We start from the raw sequence: 20898 nt of genomic DNA, 5'->3' as shown, positions 1-20898 counted from the left end.
AAGCATCGCTGCTGAACACAGATTACTTTGGGTCAGAGTTCTGAGAAAAAAATTAAAAATGAGGTGAAAACAGCAAATGGTAGCCTAGATAGAGAATGGAAAGAAGACAAACTACACATAGTTGACTTAACATACATGGTAGTGATCTGGGGGAAGTACATAGAGCATTTCCATCCCAACCCTCTTCTCCAAATATAAAAGTCAATCCTCTTGAGTGACTGAGGTAAGGAGAGATTTGCCATTTTGCTGGATAGAGTGGAGACAGGGGAAGTATATTGGGGGCACACCTATGATTCATATTTCCCATGGTAAGAGAACAAGAAAAAGATGAGCTATACAGATCGCTGTGTCAAAGGAGGAAAATTCTGACTAGAAAAGGAGATTTTTGAACCATTTGCAAGACGAATGAATTGAAGAAGTAGATTCTGTGGCTCTGTGGTGCAGAGGAAAAGCAAAGATGAGCTACCAGGAGGTGTCCAACCCAAGGTAGAAGGAGGACCCAGGAAGCCCAGTCCAGTGACAACTGAAAAAAGACAATACAAACACATGAGGAAGCCCTGAAGGACAGACCTGTAAGAAATTAGAAGAAAAGCTATAAGGTTTTTTAAATGTTGATTTAAAAACAGAATATAATCCCATGCAGTTGACACTGCTGGTATCAAATAAACAACCAGACTAAGCCCAACATGCCCCTCATCATCACAGAGGGCCCAAAAGTAGGGCTGCTTCACATTTCAGTGAATGTTGCTTCTGTTTCCCACTACTGGAAAATCACAGCCTGATTGAAAGGGTTCCTTTGCAAATGTTATCACTATTTTAAATCCCCTGGGTCAAATTCTTTTCATACTCAAGTAAATACTGAGTAATAACAACTTACACTGATCCTATAAGAAATAGTAAAGGAAAAGGGGTTTAGCTATAACTCATGAAGGTAGTTTTTCTCACAACATCAGTGAAAAGCTATTACTGCAAAAAGGATTTTAAAGGTTCTTGTAGCCACAATATGAAACCTACTTCTCTATAGCATTGAAACCCTTCTGCTTTACTATTAAAGATAATACCACATAAATACAACTTGATCCAGGCATCTGAACTGCCTTCTGCAACACATGTGTGATCTTTCCATTTTTATACACAACAAATCTGATAAACAGAGATTATATAAAGAGAAATTGTTGGAGCATTACAACATGAGTATAGCACTGACTAGTTTCCTTCTTTTCAAGTAATCCCAACATACACAGCCAGAGGAGTCTAATAATTAGAAAAAAAAAATTACTTCTGTTAGGAAAAGAAAACAATTCATGTTAAAAAAAAAATCCCTGACTTTGAGCATACTTTACTTTGTGCTGAATATTTTTAAATGCTTAAGATTCTAAAAGCTCTGTATCACAAAAGAAACCAAAATTCTGCTTCATTTTACTTTTTTTTTTTTTTTTTTCTCCATACTGCCATCATCTCTGTTCTCAACAGCCCTGCCAGCCTAAAAGACAAGAATAAAGAAGATAAGGAGGAACAGAAATAGAAATAACTGTTAGGATTAGAAGTAAAAACAAAATCTCAGAAGTATTTAGGACAGAATTATCACAGAAAACCAAACTGTTGGAAGCCCATCCTTCAGGAAGATGGGCATGGGGAGCAACAGAGCATGCAGTAGTTGGTGCTGGGACCAGAAAACACAAGCTGCAGAGCAGTAGATAGAAAAGATTTGTGAGAAAAGACCTGTAGAGACCTGTATTCACACTTGGAAAAGTGTGATGATTCAGATACTGACAGCCACTTGAAAGATAATCCTGAAGAAGAGTGCTAGCTTTCTTGTGAAGGCATTCTGTCTAAGTTTAAGTTGCACTGTTTATGGCTCTAAGCAGGTAGATAAGCCTGAGAAACACAGGAACGTACAAATGCATTTCGAAGTGGAATGTCCTACAACATAAAAATAATTGAAGTAATAATCCTGTGGTCCTCTAAATAGTTATCATCTCTATTTCTTGCATGCAATTAAAACCAACCAAATAATGCTGATTATTTGGCTGCAAGATGAAATGCTGAAAGGACTGGAGCATGGAGAGGTGTGGTGCAGTTCCAACAGGATGAAGAAGACTGCACAGAGGCACTCTGCTAGCACGGGCCACTGGAAAAATATGGCACTAAGGAGGTAGCAGTCACCATGTACAGGCAGGAGTGGGCAAAATGAAGGCCACAAGCAGGGAAGTATCTGCAGTACAAAGCTATATCACTAACCTTGCAAAGTTGCCATCACAATTGTTCTCACAGAGCAGCATTTTCTAGTAACTGTCTAGTTGACTTATAAAACAAAATGGCTAAAGCCAAGTGAGTCTGTATAAACAGTGAAAAATCTCTTAAACAGCTGGAACCAGACATGCAGGACAGGCACCGAAAAGAGGCGTAATACAGAGTCCTATGGCTACCTGTGAGAGCGGCATCACAGAGGCAGGAACGGGTCCCCAGTGTCTTGTGTGGTGGCTTGCTAAGGAGAAGCTTCACCTGGTCTTTCCTGGCTTTCTTCAAGGAGATGGAGAAACTACCAGCATGCTTCATGTCTGCAGGCAATAAGGCATAGGATGAACTTTGCGTGTTGAGTCAATGTGCTAACTTAACAGAGTACACGGTGTGAGATAACAGCATTGTCCCAACTATTACTATGAGCCTGTGTGGCTTCATGGTTATTTCCATGGCTTACTGGAAACCCACTGCTGGACTGTTCTGAGGCCACAAGCATCCCCATGGCCCTTGCAGGAACTCCAAACAAGGCTGGAAGGAAATATCACTCAGTCCAAAGCCCAGGAGATACGTACAACTTCTTCAACACAGAAAATTGCATTCATCTACTAAGGACACAGAACTGTTGTGTGACAAATGTGGCCAACCTCAGTGCTTGGACACAAGGTCTTACAGATTGTACCACCACCACCATCGGGTGCCCTGGTCTTCTCACAGCCCTCAGTATTCACCAGATAGCTCTGAGCAATGTGGAAAGAGGTCATAAACTCTACTAGTCAGCCAACAAACAAGACAGGACAATACTCTTCTCTTTGGAAATGGGATATTACGCAGTGCTCCCCGCTCTCACAGCATTGCCAGCTGGCAAGTAAAGACCAGGGTTTGTGCTAATTAGTTCTCTCCATCTGCACAAACCAGGACCTACAAAATGTCCTACAGACCCACTTCAAACAGGACATCTGCATGGGCTGTGTCTGGAAGGGAAAGCCTGAGAAAGGGGCTCCACTTGGTATTGGAAAGATATGGGTTTTACTCATTACACACTTTCAAGTCTAAATTCCTCGGGGGCTTTGCTGACTGCCAGAGCAAACCCGTGAAGACAGAGAATTACAGCAGAATCAAACCCCTGATACACTACTCACTAGCTCAGAGCAGAAAAGCAGAAGTACCACTCCATCCTTCCTCCTCCTGGACAAATCTCTACCCTCTGTTACACGAAAAATGTATTTCACAGCTCCAAATAACAATTCTTTTTGGGACTAAGATGTGACGCCTCCCCTCAGTCCAACTCGGCCGTCAGCACGCTGCAGTGGTTTCCGAGGTCTGCCGAGGACGGTGGCAGCAGACAGCAGCTGTCCCTGCCGCCTGCCTCCCACTTTCTCCTGCTCCATCCTCCGGGAGCAGAGGACAGCAAGTCCCGCAGCCTGCAGGTGTCTCCCGGCGGAGGAGGCTGCAGAGCCCCTTGGGATCATGTGCAGTACCCCAGCAAATGTTCGCTTGCTCTTGGTGCTCTTTGTAAGACAGACCCTCTCTGATCCTGCCAGCGCGCTGAAGCACACCGACTACAAGAGGACGGCCGCACTCCCGCGCCTGCAGCTGCTCCTTTAACGTACAAAGGCAGGATTTCAAGTGAAGAGAAGAATGGGAGTCTGGCTGCAGCATTTCCTTCACTGCTACAACAACAGACTGGAAGAAGCTGAGAGTTTTGATGCCTGGAAAACTGGATTCTGAATCGTGAGAGGCATTGAACCCCCATCCCCCCAAATAAAACAAAACCCTTTGACTTCTCTCAGCAGGAGGGGGAGGGAGGGCGGATTTACCATGAAGACAAATCGAAGATGCAGAGCCCTGCTAGCAGTGAGTCTGAATCTGATGGCTCTCCTCTTCTCTACAACAGCTTTTATCACGACTCACTGGTGTGAGGGCACACAGAGGGTCCCTAAGCCGAGCTGTGGGAAAGAGAAGAAGACAAACTGCCTCAACTACCGCGGGAATGAGACCGCAAATGAGACAAACCAGAATGTGGTTCATTACAGCTGGGAGACGGGAGATGACCGCTTCCTTTTCAGGTATTTCCACACTGGGATCTGGTACTCCTGTGAGGAAAATATTAATGCTGCTGGTAAGTATAAAACAACTTCCTTCCAGCTTATGTTGCATTGTGTTTGGCTCAGTGTGTAAACACACAGGCAAGCTGTTCTGTGCTGTATCTTAAAGCAGATTCGCCCTGCAGGGAGAGGCAGAATTTTAACAGTTCTTTGTTGAAAAGCAACCTGTTTCCAGTGGGAGCAAGGATTTGCTTGTTTACCTGCTGGCCAGTGCAGGGTCTGTGCTCTACAGCCAGCTGAACCTCTGAGAAGCGGTCTGTGCTACCCTCATGGGCACTGCAGCCAGAAACTGGGCAGTGCTTCCCTTCTGGGAGCTGCTCCATAGAGTGCACAAAAGACAGCAGCTGGTAGTTGCTAAGGAGGTTCTGACATCTAGTTGTAATTGCCTCCAAAATAACCCCTAGAGCAGTGGTCCGAGTGACAGAGAAAGCACAACGGTTTTTCTCAGGCTGTAGCCTAGACTTCCTCTTTCCTGCCATCCCTTAGGTAAATGACCCCCCACAAACCCTTCCTGGTGGCTGGATTGTATGTTTATTGGAGTAGAGTAGAGAAATGGCAGTTAAAGGGCACAACTGGGCACAAGAAAGCTCATTTCTGTTCCCTGCTCAGCCATTTACTTGCTGAGAACCACTTGAGAAGACATCTCTCCAGCTTATCAGTGCGTTCATTTCCTCTGCTATACCCTGGCACTTACCAAGAAATAAAACACTGGAGGGTGGATGGAAGGCAGCAGCCATGGGACTGATTTAAGTCTCAACAGATGCAAACTGACGGTCCCTACTCCCAGAGCTGTCTGGTAGAGCTAACATCCAAACTCTGCTTTTGAAAGAGCTTTCTTCTAGGTTACGTGACTGGAAAATAAAGTTTATAAATGTGACACAGCATGAGATGACGATGGCTCGTGGATACTGGTTCCTCCTTGCTGGGCTGTTTCCATTCTATCCTGCCATTGCCCAAGGAGTAGGGCTGGGGAGTTGGTCCTTCACCACTGTTGGGAGAGAGGAACAGTTAATCATCCTACGTGTTGTGTCTCTGAGGACACAACCTCCCTGATAATGGGAAGTTTATGAGATCCTGGTAAAACTGCTGTGTAAGGATGTACTGTAAAGTGGGGCAGACTTGGGGAGCAGCTCATAGTCCATTCCATCGCAAGATGCTGTGTATATCAATGGTATTTTTGAGATAGTGCTTCAAGAATTAGTCTTTAAAACTCAATTTAATGTACGAAAAGGAAAGTTCATGTCAATAAACAGCTCCATACAGAAATGAGTGCAGCAAAGTAACCCTTCTGACATTAGAAAAAAGTATAGAAAAAAGACAATATGCATTACTGATTTGGAAATAAACTTAGGCCACAGCAGCCTGAGTGAGTAGCTTAAGACTCTCCAACTTTCTGAGCATCTTAGCTGGGACTGGGACGGTCAAGCATGTTCAAATTTCTGGCAGATATTGAAAGCTTTCCAAGCCAAGATTTATGTGTGAGAGAACTTCTAACTGTGTGACTCTAGCCCACACAGAAATCTGAGTTATCTGTGGGAGAAAAGAAATACAGTGATCTATTCTGTACTGGGTAAACAAAGCTGTGCTGTATTGGGTGATTTCAGGAGATAGCTGGAAGCCCGCTTTAGCAAGTTATGGTGAAAGCAGGAGAGTGTTGTTTCTCCCTCCCCACACCACCACAGCAGCCACATGTGTGTTTTCTCTTATTTGAAACACTAACTTGATGAAAAGTACTCTTCAGTTAGCAGACCAGGAATGACTAACCTTTAGAAAGAATCTGGCCAGGTACAGGGATATATTGGCTTAGACAAACAGCTGCCTCATTCAGGCTTTACCATAGTTTTCTGGTAAGGACAGGAACTGTAATGGACACAGATCTAAATTTGTCCCTAAGAGTGCCAACATGAAACATAAAATAACCATGAAAGGCCTTCATTCAGACTTAGGTTTGTAACACCAGACTGTCAGTATGTTGTCATAGCCTTTTGCAGCCTGACTGGTGATCATTTTATCTGAGCTCCAGGACAGTGAAGACCAGCCAGCCCCAACCCAACAGCACTGTGATCATGCTTATGCATACACCCACAACACTCAACACATCTGTGAGTAATCCATCCCATAGGCTCATCGCACTGTCCACAGCACACTTACTGACTACAGTATTGTAGGTATCACAAGTCATACAGTCACCGTGTTGTTAATAAACACCCTAGGATGCCAGGAGAACATCCAGAAAATACCACTAAGCACACAGACAGGAGTGTATTAAATTGGTCAAAATCCTTAGCTTAAATGCACTCCATACTTTCAATAACACCTTTCGCAAAGCTTTACCAATAGCATACTGAAAATGACTGCAACAACAGGTAAAGTCCTTTCAGTAGCCACTCCGTAGCCTCACACCTCTGTCAGCAGAGCATATAGCCACAGCCTATGGTCAGCATCATTCCTACAGCTCCTGACCTGTCCCTGATTCCCTGCTGCCAATCTCTGAAGCTAAGCAAGATGAATCTCACCAGGAACATGTGAATGCCAGTAACAGTCTCTGTGGTTTTGATGCTATCAAAACGCTTCAGAGACTCCTAACATTCCCAGCTGGAAGCCACATTCTTCATCTAGCCACCAGGCTTTTGATTTATCTCTCCCTACAGTCATAGCACTATCAAAACTTTCTGCTCTCTGCACTGGTACACCTGAAACACAGCAGATCTTGAAGTGCAGACACAACAGGATGAGTGCCCAGAAGACTGATACTGCAAGGAAGGGCAGGATTGCAGGTCTTCCAGTTGGCTGGAGAGGCTGGGACTCAGTCACACCTTAAAATGACACTTAGGCCGCAATCAAAAACAAGTTTTGAGTGTCTTCTCACCACTTATCCGAAATGTCCATTTAGATTCCAGAAGTGCACAAAGCGTGCCACGCACTCTCTGTGCAGAGACCAGTGAAGCAGGCCTTCATCTTGTTGCAGGTTTCTAGTTTTCACTGACATCTCTAACAGAGATTGAATGCTGTGATTATTTCTGAAATAATTTGTGAATCTAGAGTTTATTTTTATCCAGCATGTCTAGGACAGCTAAAGAATCTGAAAAGCATTTAGCACCTGTAGAATTATAATTGTGAATCCCCGCTGGGAATACAAGGACATGAGTTTATATATTTAATTGGTGGGTGAGTCCTGTAATTATTTAGTACAATTTCTGACTCAAAAGTATGCTGAATCCCAGTCTACTAAAAAGAGGATGAAGGCTCTCCCTTTCAGAGTGGGTTCAATGCTTTGGATCCCACATGGGTGGAGGTACCTTCTGTAAGAGTAATGCACCTAATCTCCTGAAGAGGATGAAGCCAAAGCATACCCTATGATCTCTGCAGATCATGCTGGTCACGAGTCCTGTTCTGCACTCACACGCTGCACAGGGCACTTGGTGCCTCCTCCTGGGCCATGAATTCCTTGGCTATGGCCAGGCAACTCAAAGCTGAGCTCTTGATCATTTCATTTCTTTTTGAGTATGACTTTGAGTGCATATCTTATTTCACACCTGCAGTCTAGGTCTCTGCTTGTGTCAGTACCGGACACCTCACAAGCCGCCAGACAAGTGATATGCCAGTTGCAGCAGTGATAAAACTGCTGCTATTGGCACACAGGTAGATTCCTTGACTCCAGAACATATATACCATGAAAAAATGAACATATGAAGTAGGTAAGGTGGCATATCTTATCCTAACAGGTAAAGGAGTTTGAGAGCTGGGAAGCAATAACAAGTCAGCTGATTTTGCTCATAGTGTGTTTGCTTTCATTTTAATAGAAAAAAACATGAACTCAGATCTTGTTTTAGTTGCTAATGAACAGACAATCGCAGTAGTAACATCCACATTCAGAGGGAAAAGCAGCTGTGTAGGTGCCTTTTAAGAGTCCTGTCCCATTAAATAAACAACGAACCTTTCCATGTTGCTCACCACGCTCCATAGAAGTCAGGAAGCTCAAGAATGGGAATGCATAGGCTTGGTTGGTATTCTTGGAATTATATTTTGAGTGCAACGGGTCTGTAGCTTTTTGTATGCTCTGTACCACATATTCCTTAGCACTCTTTAAGGAGTATACAGTAGAGTGGAACTTATATGGTATGTAAAGATGCATCAATATGGGCCACAAATATGGACATTAAATGCACATTTGAGAAGGAGTCAGAGAATGAGAGAGGTATATCCTGCAGAAGCGAATAAATCTGTAACATATAGAGACATGAACTTGCCATACACTTTCACAGATCCAGAGCAGTACTGCATCACCCTTCTCCCCGCCACTGTGAGATAACAAGCATATGTGATTCACTGTAGGCGGCTGTCCAGAGAGAGGGACCAGGGAGAAGCACCTTGTGAGTACATAATTAAAAGCAAGAAGAACTGGGAATTCTTGCTGGATTATGAGAAATATAATATAATTGGCATGACTGAAACCTAGTGGGTTTATTCACATGACTAGAATATAAAAAATGCTAGTTATAAGTTGTTCAGGAAGGAAAGAGTGGCAAAAGGAATTGAGGAGGTAGAGCTCTATATTAAAGATAAAATTTCCAGCAATAGAGGAACTGAACCCAGGGGCCCTGGGTAATCTCCATCTGAGGATGCTGAAATAATTGGCACATGAAAATGCAGGTTTAGTAGCTAGAATCTGCACATTGCTGTATTCAAAGATGACTGGAAAAAAATGATACAGGCTGCTTGACCCAGCAAACTTAGGACAGTTTTCAGGGAAAGCACTCAGAGCATGGCAACAAATGGCTTTTATCAAAGGTAGGGTTTTGTTAAAGGTAAATCTTCTAACAAGATGAATCTCTTCTTAGACAAGGGTAATGCATTAGACTCAGTCTCTATGGGTTTACAAAAAAGCATTTGATAGAATGTCCCACTGAAAATTCTTCACAGAAAAACTACAGAGAGCAGAGAGAATGATAACAATGTAGTGATAGATGTAGACATGCTTCCACGCTGGGGAATGCTAAAGAGCCTGAGCCTCTTCAGACTCGGAATGAAGGCACACTGTACAGAGAACTATGATATTGGTGGGGACCAACAGGGAATGACAGAGATCAGACCAGAAATATCATTGTCTGCTTCCATGATTTAAGAACAATAAGCCATAACAGTCAAAAAGAAATACTCCTTCCTACAGAGCCTCCCTGCCAGGGAATGTTGTGAGGGCCGAAACTGGGGATTGCATGGATCCAGGGAGGAAACATCCATTTGTGTTACTGACATGATGATTTGAGAGCAACCTCTGACCAGGAAGTCCCTGAACTACTGATATCACAAGGGGAGTACATGAGCAGAATCATCCTACATCCATCCCTTTGTTCTTCCCTAAATATCTGTTATTGGATGATGATACAAAGATAGTGAAGTAGGTAGACCTTTTGCTTAAGTCCGTGGTGCAGATTTTACTTTACATTATTTATTATGATGGGGATAAATAGATTGTAAACTGATTAAAGAACAGTCTTACAAGGAGGTTGTGGCAAGTAATATTAAAAGGGAAATGATCACAATTGAGATCAGGTGTTCCTAGTTGTTCTCAAATTTGCTTTTGGGACTGATTCTGTTATTGCTGAGATTGGCAATCTAGGAAAAAGAACTAGGGATACAATTCATGTCACCTAATTCACAAAAAAAAAAAAAAAAGAGGTAAGGTGAATCCCACAGCAAACCTGTGGACATCAGCAAATGCAGATATCTGTGCCTAAACTGATCGACATCATCATTACAGTCGGTACAGAGTAGCGAGTACTTCTTAAAGTCCTCCTCACATGGGATGAACTGAACCCTGGGATTACATGTTTTCCTCCTTGGCCAAAAAGGAATCTAAGAAGTTGCCATTTCTAACACAGAAGTCTTAATTTGAAAAGAATAATCTTACTTCAAATGAACTCCTTACATATGGTGTGACACAAAGTCTGGGAATATTGGCATTACAGAGGAGAGATTTTTCTGCATAACTAAAAACATGAGCTGGTCCAATGGCGTTGTAAGAATAGTATTAAAATAATTAAAATTAAAAAAAATTAAAAGCACCAAACACTAACGCATAAGATTCTGTGAGGTCACAGGTAGTTATCAATAGTGAGCAGAAGATAAGAAAGAAGTTGTGGGCCAGTATATGACTGTGGGGTGACTGTGAGCTGCCAAAGTGCTAGGATATAAAGGAGAAGTGTTATTCTAAGGAAGAATCAGCACCACTGTGCAAGGCACGGGTCACACCAGTGCGTTTTGCTAATGCCATCGTGCATGGTTATGGCAAGAAAAAGGAGGAGGTGAAATAGATGCAGAGTGGGATTTCCAAGGTAGTTAAGGAAAAGAGAATCTCCTTTAAGAAAAGAAAAGAAAAACTGGTCCTCTTTAGTATAACAAGTTGAAGATATAGAGGGAATGTGATGGTACTTTTTTTATATGTTTTTTTATATATATATATGTGTGTATATATATGGATAAATATCAAGAAAATAATATGACTTAAGTAACTCGTCATTGAGAAAAAAAGGGAAAATCCAAGGAGGGGTTCCCAGAAAGTGCATCTCTGGGCTTCAACTCCACAGAGGGCAGTGTGAGCAAAGGAAATCCTGGGGCTGAAATGGGTAATTCTTAAAGTCACAGAAAGAACTGCATGAGGGAAGAGGAATGTTTCTGGCATGAGGAAGCTTGCAGTGAGTCCAGCATAGCTGATTTGTTGGTGTCTTAAGGAGGTCTGAAAGGAGCCATCTTGGTTTGACTGCCTTGCTCGCACCATGTTTTTATTCTGTTACATGACATCACTCCTTCAGGGTTGCCACTGGTCACCAGTGGGAGCCAAGAAAAAAATGGTTGCTGACTAGATGCATATCACGTTTTCTGCAGGGTTTTATGCCTTTCTAAAGCATCAGAAATTGGCTACAGGTGGAGACAGTACGTGAGGAGGTTGCTTTGCTGCCATTGACATTATTACAGCTTCTCAGTATCTAATTGGTATGTCTGCTCATGCACTGAACATTAGGCTGATGATCTAATTTGGGATCAGAAGAGAAATCTCCCTCAGGCTAGATAACAGGGATAGTAACAAATTTTTGCCTTCCTTTACAACATGGAAGGGCCCATTTCAGAAAAGCACTTGTGAACTCCTCCTAACAAATCCCTGTTTTTTTGCTTACAGGATAAGATAGGCCTGGCCGTAGGAATTCAAACTATATGATAAGAGTCTTCAGATCTGTTCGTGTTCCTCATGATGAGTCTTGCTCTCTTCCTGTGGTACATGATAGCTGCTGTTTCTGTGGTGGTGATTGCTTTATTATAGACATTCAGGTTTTTTATAGGATGTTAGGGATATTTTGTGTCTGCAGTGCACTGGGAATTTTGGATTTTAGTCCTCCTGATCCTGCTAGACAGACTAGCTGTATGAACATCTGTCATACATAAAATGTGGATACAAAGTCCCTGCAGGCTGAGACTCATAACAGAGTAAAGTAAGGGACTAGGCAGTGAACCACTCCTTATTTGATAAGCTGCTCTCTACACCTCATGAGCTTTCTCTTTGGATATGTCTGTCCTCAACCATTTAACCCAGTAGCCTTAAAGAAGGCATCTGAGGGGTTCTGGTAGTTCCTTGTAAACAGAATAAACTTCAAAGTGCTGGAAGACTAACACATAGGTCCCATATTTCAAAGAGAACTGAGATGCTTACCCCAGTGCCAATTAGTGCAAAATACGACCAGATGCATTCAGAGCTACAGAAATAAATACGGGATGGAATATCAGTCATCATGGTATCCCCATGGTTTTTAAATTACACCAGACTCAATCCTGATTTTAAAATTTTCCTTACATGGAATTAACAGAACTGGCTTACTGACAGATCTCAAAATGGGGACTTACGAGGGAATAAGGCTGCTTCTAGCAGGATCCTCTGTTAATCATGAATTGGTGTAATGTTACTTAGTATTCTTGTTGGTAAACAAAATGGTAATATAAATCTTTGCTGATCTAGCTTACAAATTACTACAGAAGACAGTAAAAAAAATAAGCAGCAGATGTTATTACTATGGAATGACATGGCTTGTAGAATAGTCACAGGCAAACAAAATTCACTTTAAAGTGTTCCACCTTGCATTTGGCTGCATTTGGTGGGGAAAAGGACCCAAATCATGCTTACGTTGTGGGAAACTGTCTGGGAAGCAGAGCCATTCCACCATGCCTGGGCTCACTAGATTTGGAGAGACCAAAAAACACTTCATACTGTCATTCGACCTGATTTCACTGTGCATCACCTGGCCAGACAAAAACCACTAAATGAAAACTTGTTGCCAAGTTATTAGGTACAAGCTTGGAAATCAGGTTCACAAGAGGAAATGCAAGAACAACTTTTTTCACTTGATTTCAAAAACTGGATATTCATTTGCAGTGTACTGCAGCGTACTTCCTTTAAAAGTCTGTGGCTGAAAGGTTACAGTTATCTCAGTTTCCACATTCCAAGTCAAGTGTGCCTGCCTGGAAAAACAGGACGCCTCAACCCAAAAAGCGACGGAGCATCTTTGGGTAGAGGAGGTGGGAGAAGTTTCTGGAGTTCACTTTGAAACAGGCAGCCTAAATTGCAATGGCTAAGAGGAAGAGAGAGCAGATAGACAGGCAAACCAGGGAAGAAATATTGTTATGGTATTAACTGCGGAGAAGAAATACAGGTTGATGTAGCACATGTAGCACAGCTCTGACATTCAAGGTTCCTCCCCCTCCAGCAATCCCTTTGTGTCTTACCTCCAACCACTTGCAAGTGTTTCAAGCTGCAGCCTCAGAACTCCTGTTCACATGGACATGCCATGCCATCAGAGTAATGCTCTGTCCCGAATCTCTCTTTCCCTCCATTTTGGCACATGTCAGCTTTTGATGTTTTCATTTTCTGGAGTAATCCCATCCATGAAAAAAAGTTTCCTCCTTTGCTGCCAGTGACTTTCATCTCAGCCTGCCCAGCTTATGTATCTCCAGAGCTAGGGCACAGATCCAATGCAAATACTCTGGTGGGTCATTATCTGGAGAGAAGCATGGCATGGTTAAAAGAGAATTCACATTGATCCACAGCTAATAATTGGAAAGAGTGGGAGCTATTAAACCACATCTCTTCTACAACGAGGGCTTTAGGGTCTTTTTGGTTACCCACTGCTTTGATCTTTGTTAATCACCAGTCTGAATGGAACTGCTAACGCAGTCACACAGAAGATTGTAGAAGGCCTGTCAGACTTCATACAATGAGGTCTATATATCAGCTACATGTTGTGTGAAGAACATAATTTCTAGTCTTTCACAGTTTTCTGGGGAGACCTTATAGTTCCACAGATAGTGAATCCCCGATAACTAGTTTATTTTGGCATATTTACATTAGCACAGAGTAAGCACAGTGTGGCAGATGGTCACCTGTGGGCTGAACAGGTAAAAACCTTCCTCTTCCCATTCCGTGGTTTGAAATGCTTAAAGCAACTCAGAACTCTTTGTCTGATTTAACATTTTCCAGATTATAAAGTCAGGTCTAATTTGACACCAGAATCGTTGAAAGCCTCTCTCAGCACCATTGATTCCTTGACTCTCCCAACCATTTAGAAATCTGAACTATTTTCTAGCTCTCCAAATGACAGATGTGTGTACACATCTGTCAGGTCTTACCAAGATAATCAGATGAGTCTTGGGACTTGGATGTGTTTCAATTAGACATGATTTGAGAGCAGCCTGTGGAGATGCTTGCTTTCTGATACTGTGCAAGATTTTTTTCACATCAGGGAGAGTTTCAGTGCAGAAAATGCAGTTGCCATGGCACATAGTCCCAGTTAGCACAAATCTGCCCAGCTATCTACTGCTCCAACAAACCGAGGGGAAACTCCAAAGCGTGGATGATACCCCTCTAATGAAATTATTACCATTCCTTTGGGAATATGTGAATTGAGGAAAAATGCATACTGGAAATGGAAAAGTGGAAAGCTTTAAGCTTTTCCACTTTAAAAGACAGAAAGTTTTAAGAGTTTGAGTTTGCTGAAAGAGAACAGTAGCATAGCATTCAGATTTAAAAACAACTCCAAAAGGGAAAAAGATTGTTAGTTATCTCAGAAGAGGCTGAGAAATTGAACAAATTCTCATGTTACTTGGAAGCAAAAGAAATGTTGAAGGGCAGCAGCTATGAATGACAGCTGTCAGAGTAAGCAATTGTTTTCATAGTTCAAGACATATTTTAGTGTAATACTGTATGAACTTGTTTATTTTCCAGAAGAAAATATTGCTCCAGCAAAATCAACATGGTCAACTGGAAAAATGTTGATTTTGCAGATTAATACTTGATTTTCATTAGAAAAAAATCAATTAAATGGTCTGTCTGGGATCAGTTTAATCAAAAATGGACTATTTCACTCGTTAATTAATCTGATACAGGTCAGTTTGAGTGAGCTCATTAACCTGTATTTTCTGTATTTCACTGAAGTTGTGTTGCAGTCCTCAGCCTCGTCTAGGCTGGGATCCCGTGAGGGTTATACCTTATTTTAGACAAATACAATGATTTTATTCTCAGTAGATGATGTGGGATCTCATCAGAATCACATGACTCCAGATATAATTGGAGAGATAAAGATTTGTTAGGGCCTATTGGGAAAAAAGGGGACCTTGTCTTTCGTAGGCTGGAAGCCAGAGCGTTACTAAAAGGGAATCCTGTTTAAATGAAATTTAATCCTTTAAATTTCCATCAGAACTGTACTTTTGAACTCGCAAAATTTTATGCAGAGTAAGGGAATACAGACAGCTTTCTCTTTTTTTTTTTTTGCAAAATGAAAAGCAGAGTTAGAGATCCTTCTTTCAGTCAGAACTACCAGATTTCTTTTAAGTCAAATTAACTAGAATATTTTGAAACTGTGTAGTTGGAAGACATACAAATTGGGATTCTTCAGAGTTGTTTTTATTTTGCTGCCCTGGTTATTAACGAGGCATTTATCACTGGCTCAGAGAGAACTCCAGAATGTAAGACCGATAAGTATGATCCAGGACATCAGCTCCTGGTCCTTGCTATTGCAACAGCCATCTTATAAACTTACAATATTGCCTTAAAGCCTAGGCTTTTTTTGGTGTGTTTTCTGCCCTCTTCCCAATTTCCAGTCTAAACCACCAGTTTACTGAGGTATGCTCTGGACAAATTCAACCACTGCTGTGCAGTGTGGGGTCCTGAAGACAGCAGCAAACCAACCACACATTTCAGACAATGGGTGGAAGAAACAGTAGAAAACATGTGGGTCTCCCAAAGCCTTGAAGTCAGATTCCAGTGTGCACACTGAGCTTGGGAGTACATCGGTGTGCTATAGTCCAGACCCAATCTATGTGCACCTAGATTTGCCTTTCCAGCTGCCCTAATAGCTCTCTAATTGCTCCCTATATAGCTCTCTAATTGCTCCCTAGTGTCTTCCACAGACACATAGAACAACATCAGCCTGCATCCACTTTGGAAGCTGCAGCTGGGCACCTCCAATCCGCTGCAATGCAGTTTCCCTGTGCCCACAACAAGGTGTGCAGACCATAACGGGCAAAGCAGCCCACAGCCCTGGAGCCACTATACCATGCAGACCTAATGGCTCTATGGGACCTGTTTGTCTTAATTTTCTGGCAGAACTGAATTTGGGGGATTTGGAAAAGCCACTCCTCTTTCTCAGCTTTTGCTTTCAAATTATTGTCCAGGTTAGGGAGGTACAGATGTCTCTGAACTCTGCCTGAGGAAGGTAAGAGGAACAAGCCCCACCACCTCCATGTGTTAGGACAAGGGAGGTGTCTGGGGCACTGGTCTGCCTATATGGAGTGACAGGACATGGGGGTGACGCCCTCCACCATATGCCACTACTTGTCAGCAGTGCCCTACAGTGCCTCCTTCCCATCCCTGCAGCAGTCTTACTCCTTACCAGTTCATTTACTTTCTCCAGAATGCAGCTCTACCAGCATATTGCCCCACCTTTCACACAGTCTTCTGCTTCTTCCTGAAATGATTTGATTTTGCAGACATGAGACAATTTTCATGACAAGTATGTGCCACAGACTTGGAAGGGCTGGAAGCTCAGGACTTCCCACCACCCTGTAAGCAGCAGGAGAAGAAAGAGCACAGGCCTCATGCTGGAAGCAAGACAGAGAGATCATCTCCTTATGCTGCCACAACTTTCCCTCTGTGTCCCTGGGACTGATGCAGTGCTAAAATCCACATCTTCCTGTACGCTGTTTCCTAAGAATACACAGAAGCCCAAAGCCAAGCTTTCTTCAGTAGAAACTACTAAGAAGCTGGAAAACATTTGACCTGCAGTGCTGTGGGAGCTTCCACAGCTGCAGAGCCATGAGATGTGAAAAGTCTCAATGAGCCTGTCTGAGGAAATGCTGTGCCTGCTCCTGGGAAGCTGAGCCCAGGGGACTTTAAGACCCAGGGAATTTCTCCTCCCTTGCCTGCTGAGCTCCAGAGAGCTTCACATGCACCTTACATGGCCATTGGTCCTGCATGGAAGTGGAGATCATTCAAGCTAGGACACATTTCTTCTTTCTATGCGAGTTACGTGCAGGAGAGAGCCCTCCTTGGGTTTCTCCTCTGTCAGAATCGCTGCCACAACTGGGCAAAGGCAGGACTATCAGGGGGATGAATCCTAGATGCTATTCTTGTTGCATCTCTAAACAGCCTTTTCTGTACTCTCTAAAGACTCTCCAGGAGCCTGGTTATGAGAAGAAGATGCATCTGGAAAAGGGCAGCACAGCAGGATAAACTCTGCCAAGTCTAAAATTAAACTTAAGAGGGCTTAAGAGATCAGTTATACAAGATACCCCAAAATAACTTAGAATAAATCCTAAGAGGAACAGTGAAAGCACTGCTGACATCTTCCGCTCTCAGCGAGATGTATGTCTGCATGTTGAAGTATGAATATGGTCTATAAATACCACCAGTGGTTACCATTGAAAATGGAGGAGGGTTTTCTAGTGCTCCAGCACCAGGAACAACGAAGGGAAGTGTTCTTCATCAGGAACTGATTGTGCAGTTCCTACCACAACTTTAGCAGTAAGCTAGGCACAATCCAGATATCAGCCACTGAAAGTGAAGTGGCCTCCTTCCAGACTTTTCTCTGTCTCCATTCTACAGTCATTCTTTGTGCTATGGCTCCAAAAGGACTTTTTTTGTACACTCCAGCATTTTCTGTCCATATTATTTAAACTGGAGGCCTCAGCCACAGCCAGCTCTCCTGGGAGAGATGGTGTTCTGGGCAAGCTGATTTAAGGGAGGACAAGGATGCACATTCCTCCAAATAGCCTGTGATCACACTCTCTACACCTGTCCTGCAGACAAGGCACCTGCAGCCAAACATTTATGGTACCATCAGCTTCCTCAGTATCCACGTGTATCAGAAAGGCTGTGTACCTTGCCATGTATCGAGAGGCACCGTGTATCTCCAGCTCTCAGAACAGCCTGCGCAGTTTCTGTAGCAGCCAACGCCATTCCCCTTTGGCTGTCTTGGGATAATATGCTAGGGAGTCAGTATTTGTTAAAGGTTTCCAGTAATACGGTTTCAGATTCACTGCAACCACAGGTGAGAGATGTCTCAGTGCTAGCCAGTTAGCTTGAAGTCAGGTCAAAATAAAACTGTGATAAAAGTAATAGCTTACATCTGAAAAATAACCCCACAAAACCAAACCCAAACCACAGATGCATATGGCTAGAATGAAAAATCCTGTTTAATTGGCTTATATCAAGTCCAATCTAAAGGTCACTCTCCCTTTATTCCCTTGATTTTATGTCACTGCATTCCTGACACACCTCATGCCCTAAAACTCAGAGGCTCTGGATGAGAATGATTGCTATTTACAACACCGTATCTTCTATAGTCCACCTAGTTCTCTGGATTTCTTGGTCAGGGACCTAAAGTAGTTGAGGGAGCTGGGCTTGTTCATATCCCTACAAATAGAGGAAGGATGACTACAAAGATGACAGAGCAGCTAGAGAAGTTCAGGCTGGGCATAAGAAAACATTTCTCCAGGAGGGTGATGCAGCCTTGGAACCAGAGCAGGGGGGAAATTCCATCCTTGCAATCACTAAAGAATGGGTATCATCATCCTTGAAGTATTTCACAATTTGGCTGGTCAAAGTCACACCTGACCTGAGCAGGTGTTAGCGATAGTCCTGCTCTGAACAGGAGGCTGGACAAGAGACCTGCAGGGTCCCATCAACACAACATTTCTGGGATGCTGTAATTTCTGTGATCCAACAAGTATCTTTCAGTCTGTCTGTCCCAAAACTTAATAACGTACTCACCTAATATTTCTTCTGCTCAGATATAGACTGTCCTACCTACCTCTTTTGAAATAGAGATGGTGCTCGATAAGTCAAGTGTCGCTTCCTTTACTTAAATGTCCTCTTGACAGTGCCTGGATTCACAGAGTAGAAGTCCTTCCCTATGCCATGGAGATATTGAAACGTTCATTTCAATGTCAAGTGAAGCTTTTCTAGCAACATATATAGAGACAAACAGACTACAGACTACGTACACAACGCTTTTTAGCATAGGTTTAAAACTGCAAAAGATAAATAAATGTGGTAATAATACTATTATAATATTAGATTGTTATTTCTGCACACATCATTTGAATGGTTACGTTTATCTCAATCCCACCAAAGACGCCAGAAAGATTAACATCTTATATTGGTTTGTACATATAATTAATTACAACTCAGAAAAAATTACACACTGACTTCAACATCACTACAGCATTTCACTGTTTATTCTTTTTTAATGGCTCACATTTCCTCACTCACTCTTTTCACTATGCAATTAAAATGGAGCAAAACTAATAAAAAACCTCTTCCTGAAGCTGTCTCTGCATCAATTAAAGTCTTAAAGGGCAAAATGGATTCTTCTCCATTACCTCTGGCAGACATGCTGGGCTCTGATTCCTCAGGGCAGGCAGGCTATTGGTCACCTTGGAACACATCATACTGAAGGAAGTGTACACCTGGTGTATGGATGCACGTAGAGCAGAGGAATTATTTTATCATCTCTTTGATTACCTGAAAAAGTAAAAGGAAATGTCAATACATCCACCCTTAAGATATATTTCCTTCTCAGGAGCAATAGGCTTCTCAAGAATGCCTGCAAAAATGGAGGTGGAGTTCTAAACAGAGAAAATTTAATTTACAATGATAAATGGATGCAGCAGCCGCAAAGCAGAGGGAGTGGCACAGGGCTCTGTGATGGTCATGGCAAGGCATTTGCTTTCTTTTTTAACAATTTTTTAAAATTCTATGCAATTGCTAAGCTTACTTTGTGCTTCAGGTTTTGTCTGTCCTAGTCACATGTGTCATATCTATCTATTGAGACGTCTGTGCCCATAGCAATGCTTCCTGGCACTGGGAGGTTCAGTCAGACCCTGGTGAGGCACAGGCATTGTCCTGAGGATAAGAGGGAGGGCAAAAGTGTTAGTGAGATAGTCCTGAGCCCTCCCAATGCTACTCCGTCTGGAGTGCAACACTACTCCTGGCCTTGGGGAAGAGCAGCACTGACCCAACAGGGACCCCTCATCAGAGAGAACAGTTTTCATCACTGGCCGGATTTCATACACCTGATCAAGGGACTGTAATCCTAAAGGAGAATCCAGCCTTGTGAGCATAGCATTTTTGGTCCAGGCTGGAGACGCAGGTAAATGTCTGCTCTCTCTGTGAGACAAACTAGGGGTCCTGTAGGGTCTCAGGTGCGAGCAATGGCAGCAACACAGGTCAGAAAGAGAAGGTAGAGCAAAATCAATCAACTTCTGTCTCCTAAAATAATCCTTTTCTTTTAAAGGTGAAAAATGTCGAAGTTTTATTGACCTTGCCCCGGCTTCTGAAAAAGGTAAGACAATACAGTCAAGGTTTCTTCCCATTTTACAAATTGCATCAGTATTGTTTCTTGTTGTACTTTAGTGTCAAGGGAAACATTACTACCTAAGCACACAAGGTCCTACATGTCATCCAGGTTACAAACAGCCAGGTGGAACAAATGCCAAGGGTTCAAGACAGCCGTTTACTCAGTTTATACAGATCTGTCATTTCTCTGAAGCATTTTCTCTTCATTCAGATGATTTTTTTTCAAGAAAATAAAGATTGTAATACAGACATTTCCCTTCTTCCTCTAGTGAGGAAGGATGTGCTACAATGTTTCCTTAGGCCAGGAAGACATTTATGGTCAGAAAAGTGCAGTCACAGTACCAAACGTCTCTTTGTAAGAGGGAATCATATAAATGCTTTTTTGTTTGATTTACCCTCAAAAAAATATATTCAAGTGCACAGAAAGAGGCAGGCTGAAAAGCTTTTCTCTACCTTGGTATTGGAGTTGTAAATTCTGAATAGCAATTTAACCCATATTTCAAAAGAGCATTTATAAGGAAAACATGGGTAGGGTTCAGTGAACAAATTGGGCAGCTGAGCCCATCGTGCTCCCTGCTCAAGGCAGAGTGCTCTGCCCACAGCTAAAGAGGTGCACGAGCCTCGCAGCATCCTTCATGCTAACAATGGGCT

General features: G+C 42.6%; 1 protein-coding gene across 1 annotated transcript in view; it reads left to right on the top strand.

Moving 5' to 3' along the window:
• Window positions 1-4062: 4062 nt before the first annotated feature.
• Window positions 4063-20898, top strand: part of GSG1L (GSG1 like) — a 54251-nt gene continuing 37415 nt past the window's right edge. The window contains exons 1-2 of the mRNA XM_068420049.1: window positions 4063-4363; window positions 20186-20233. Coding sequence (XP_068276150.1) covers window positions 4063-4363; window positions 20186-20233 — 349 coding nt within the window. The remainder of the gene's footprint in view (window positions 4364-20185; window positions 20234-20898) is intronic.

Source organism: Nyctibius grandis, chromosome 30 (genome assembly GCF_013368605.1).
Source record: "Nyctibius grandis isolate bNycGra1 chromosome 30, bNycGra1.pri, whole genome shotgun sequence".
NCBI classification, from domain to species: Eukaryota; Metazoa; Chordata; class Aves; order Nyctibiiformes; family Nyctibiidae; genus Nyctibius; species Nyctibius grandis.
The sequence above is the reverse complement of the archived record's forward strand: the minus strand, read 5'-3'. Positions and strand labels throughout refer to the sequence as shown.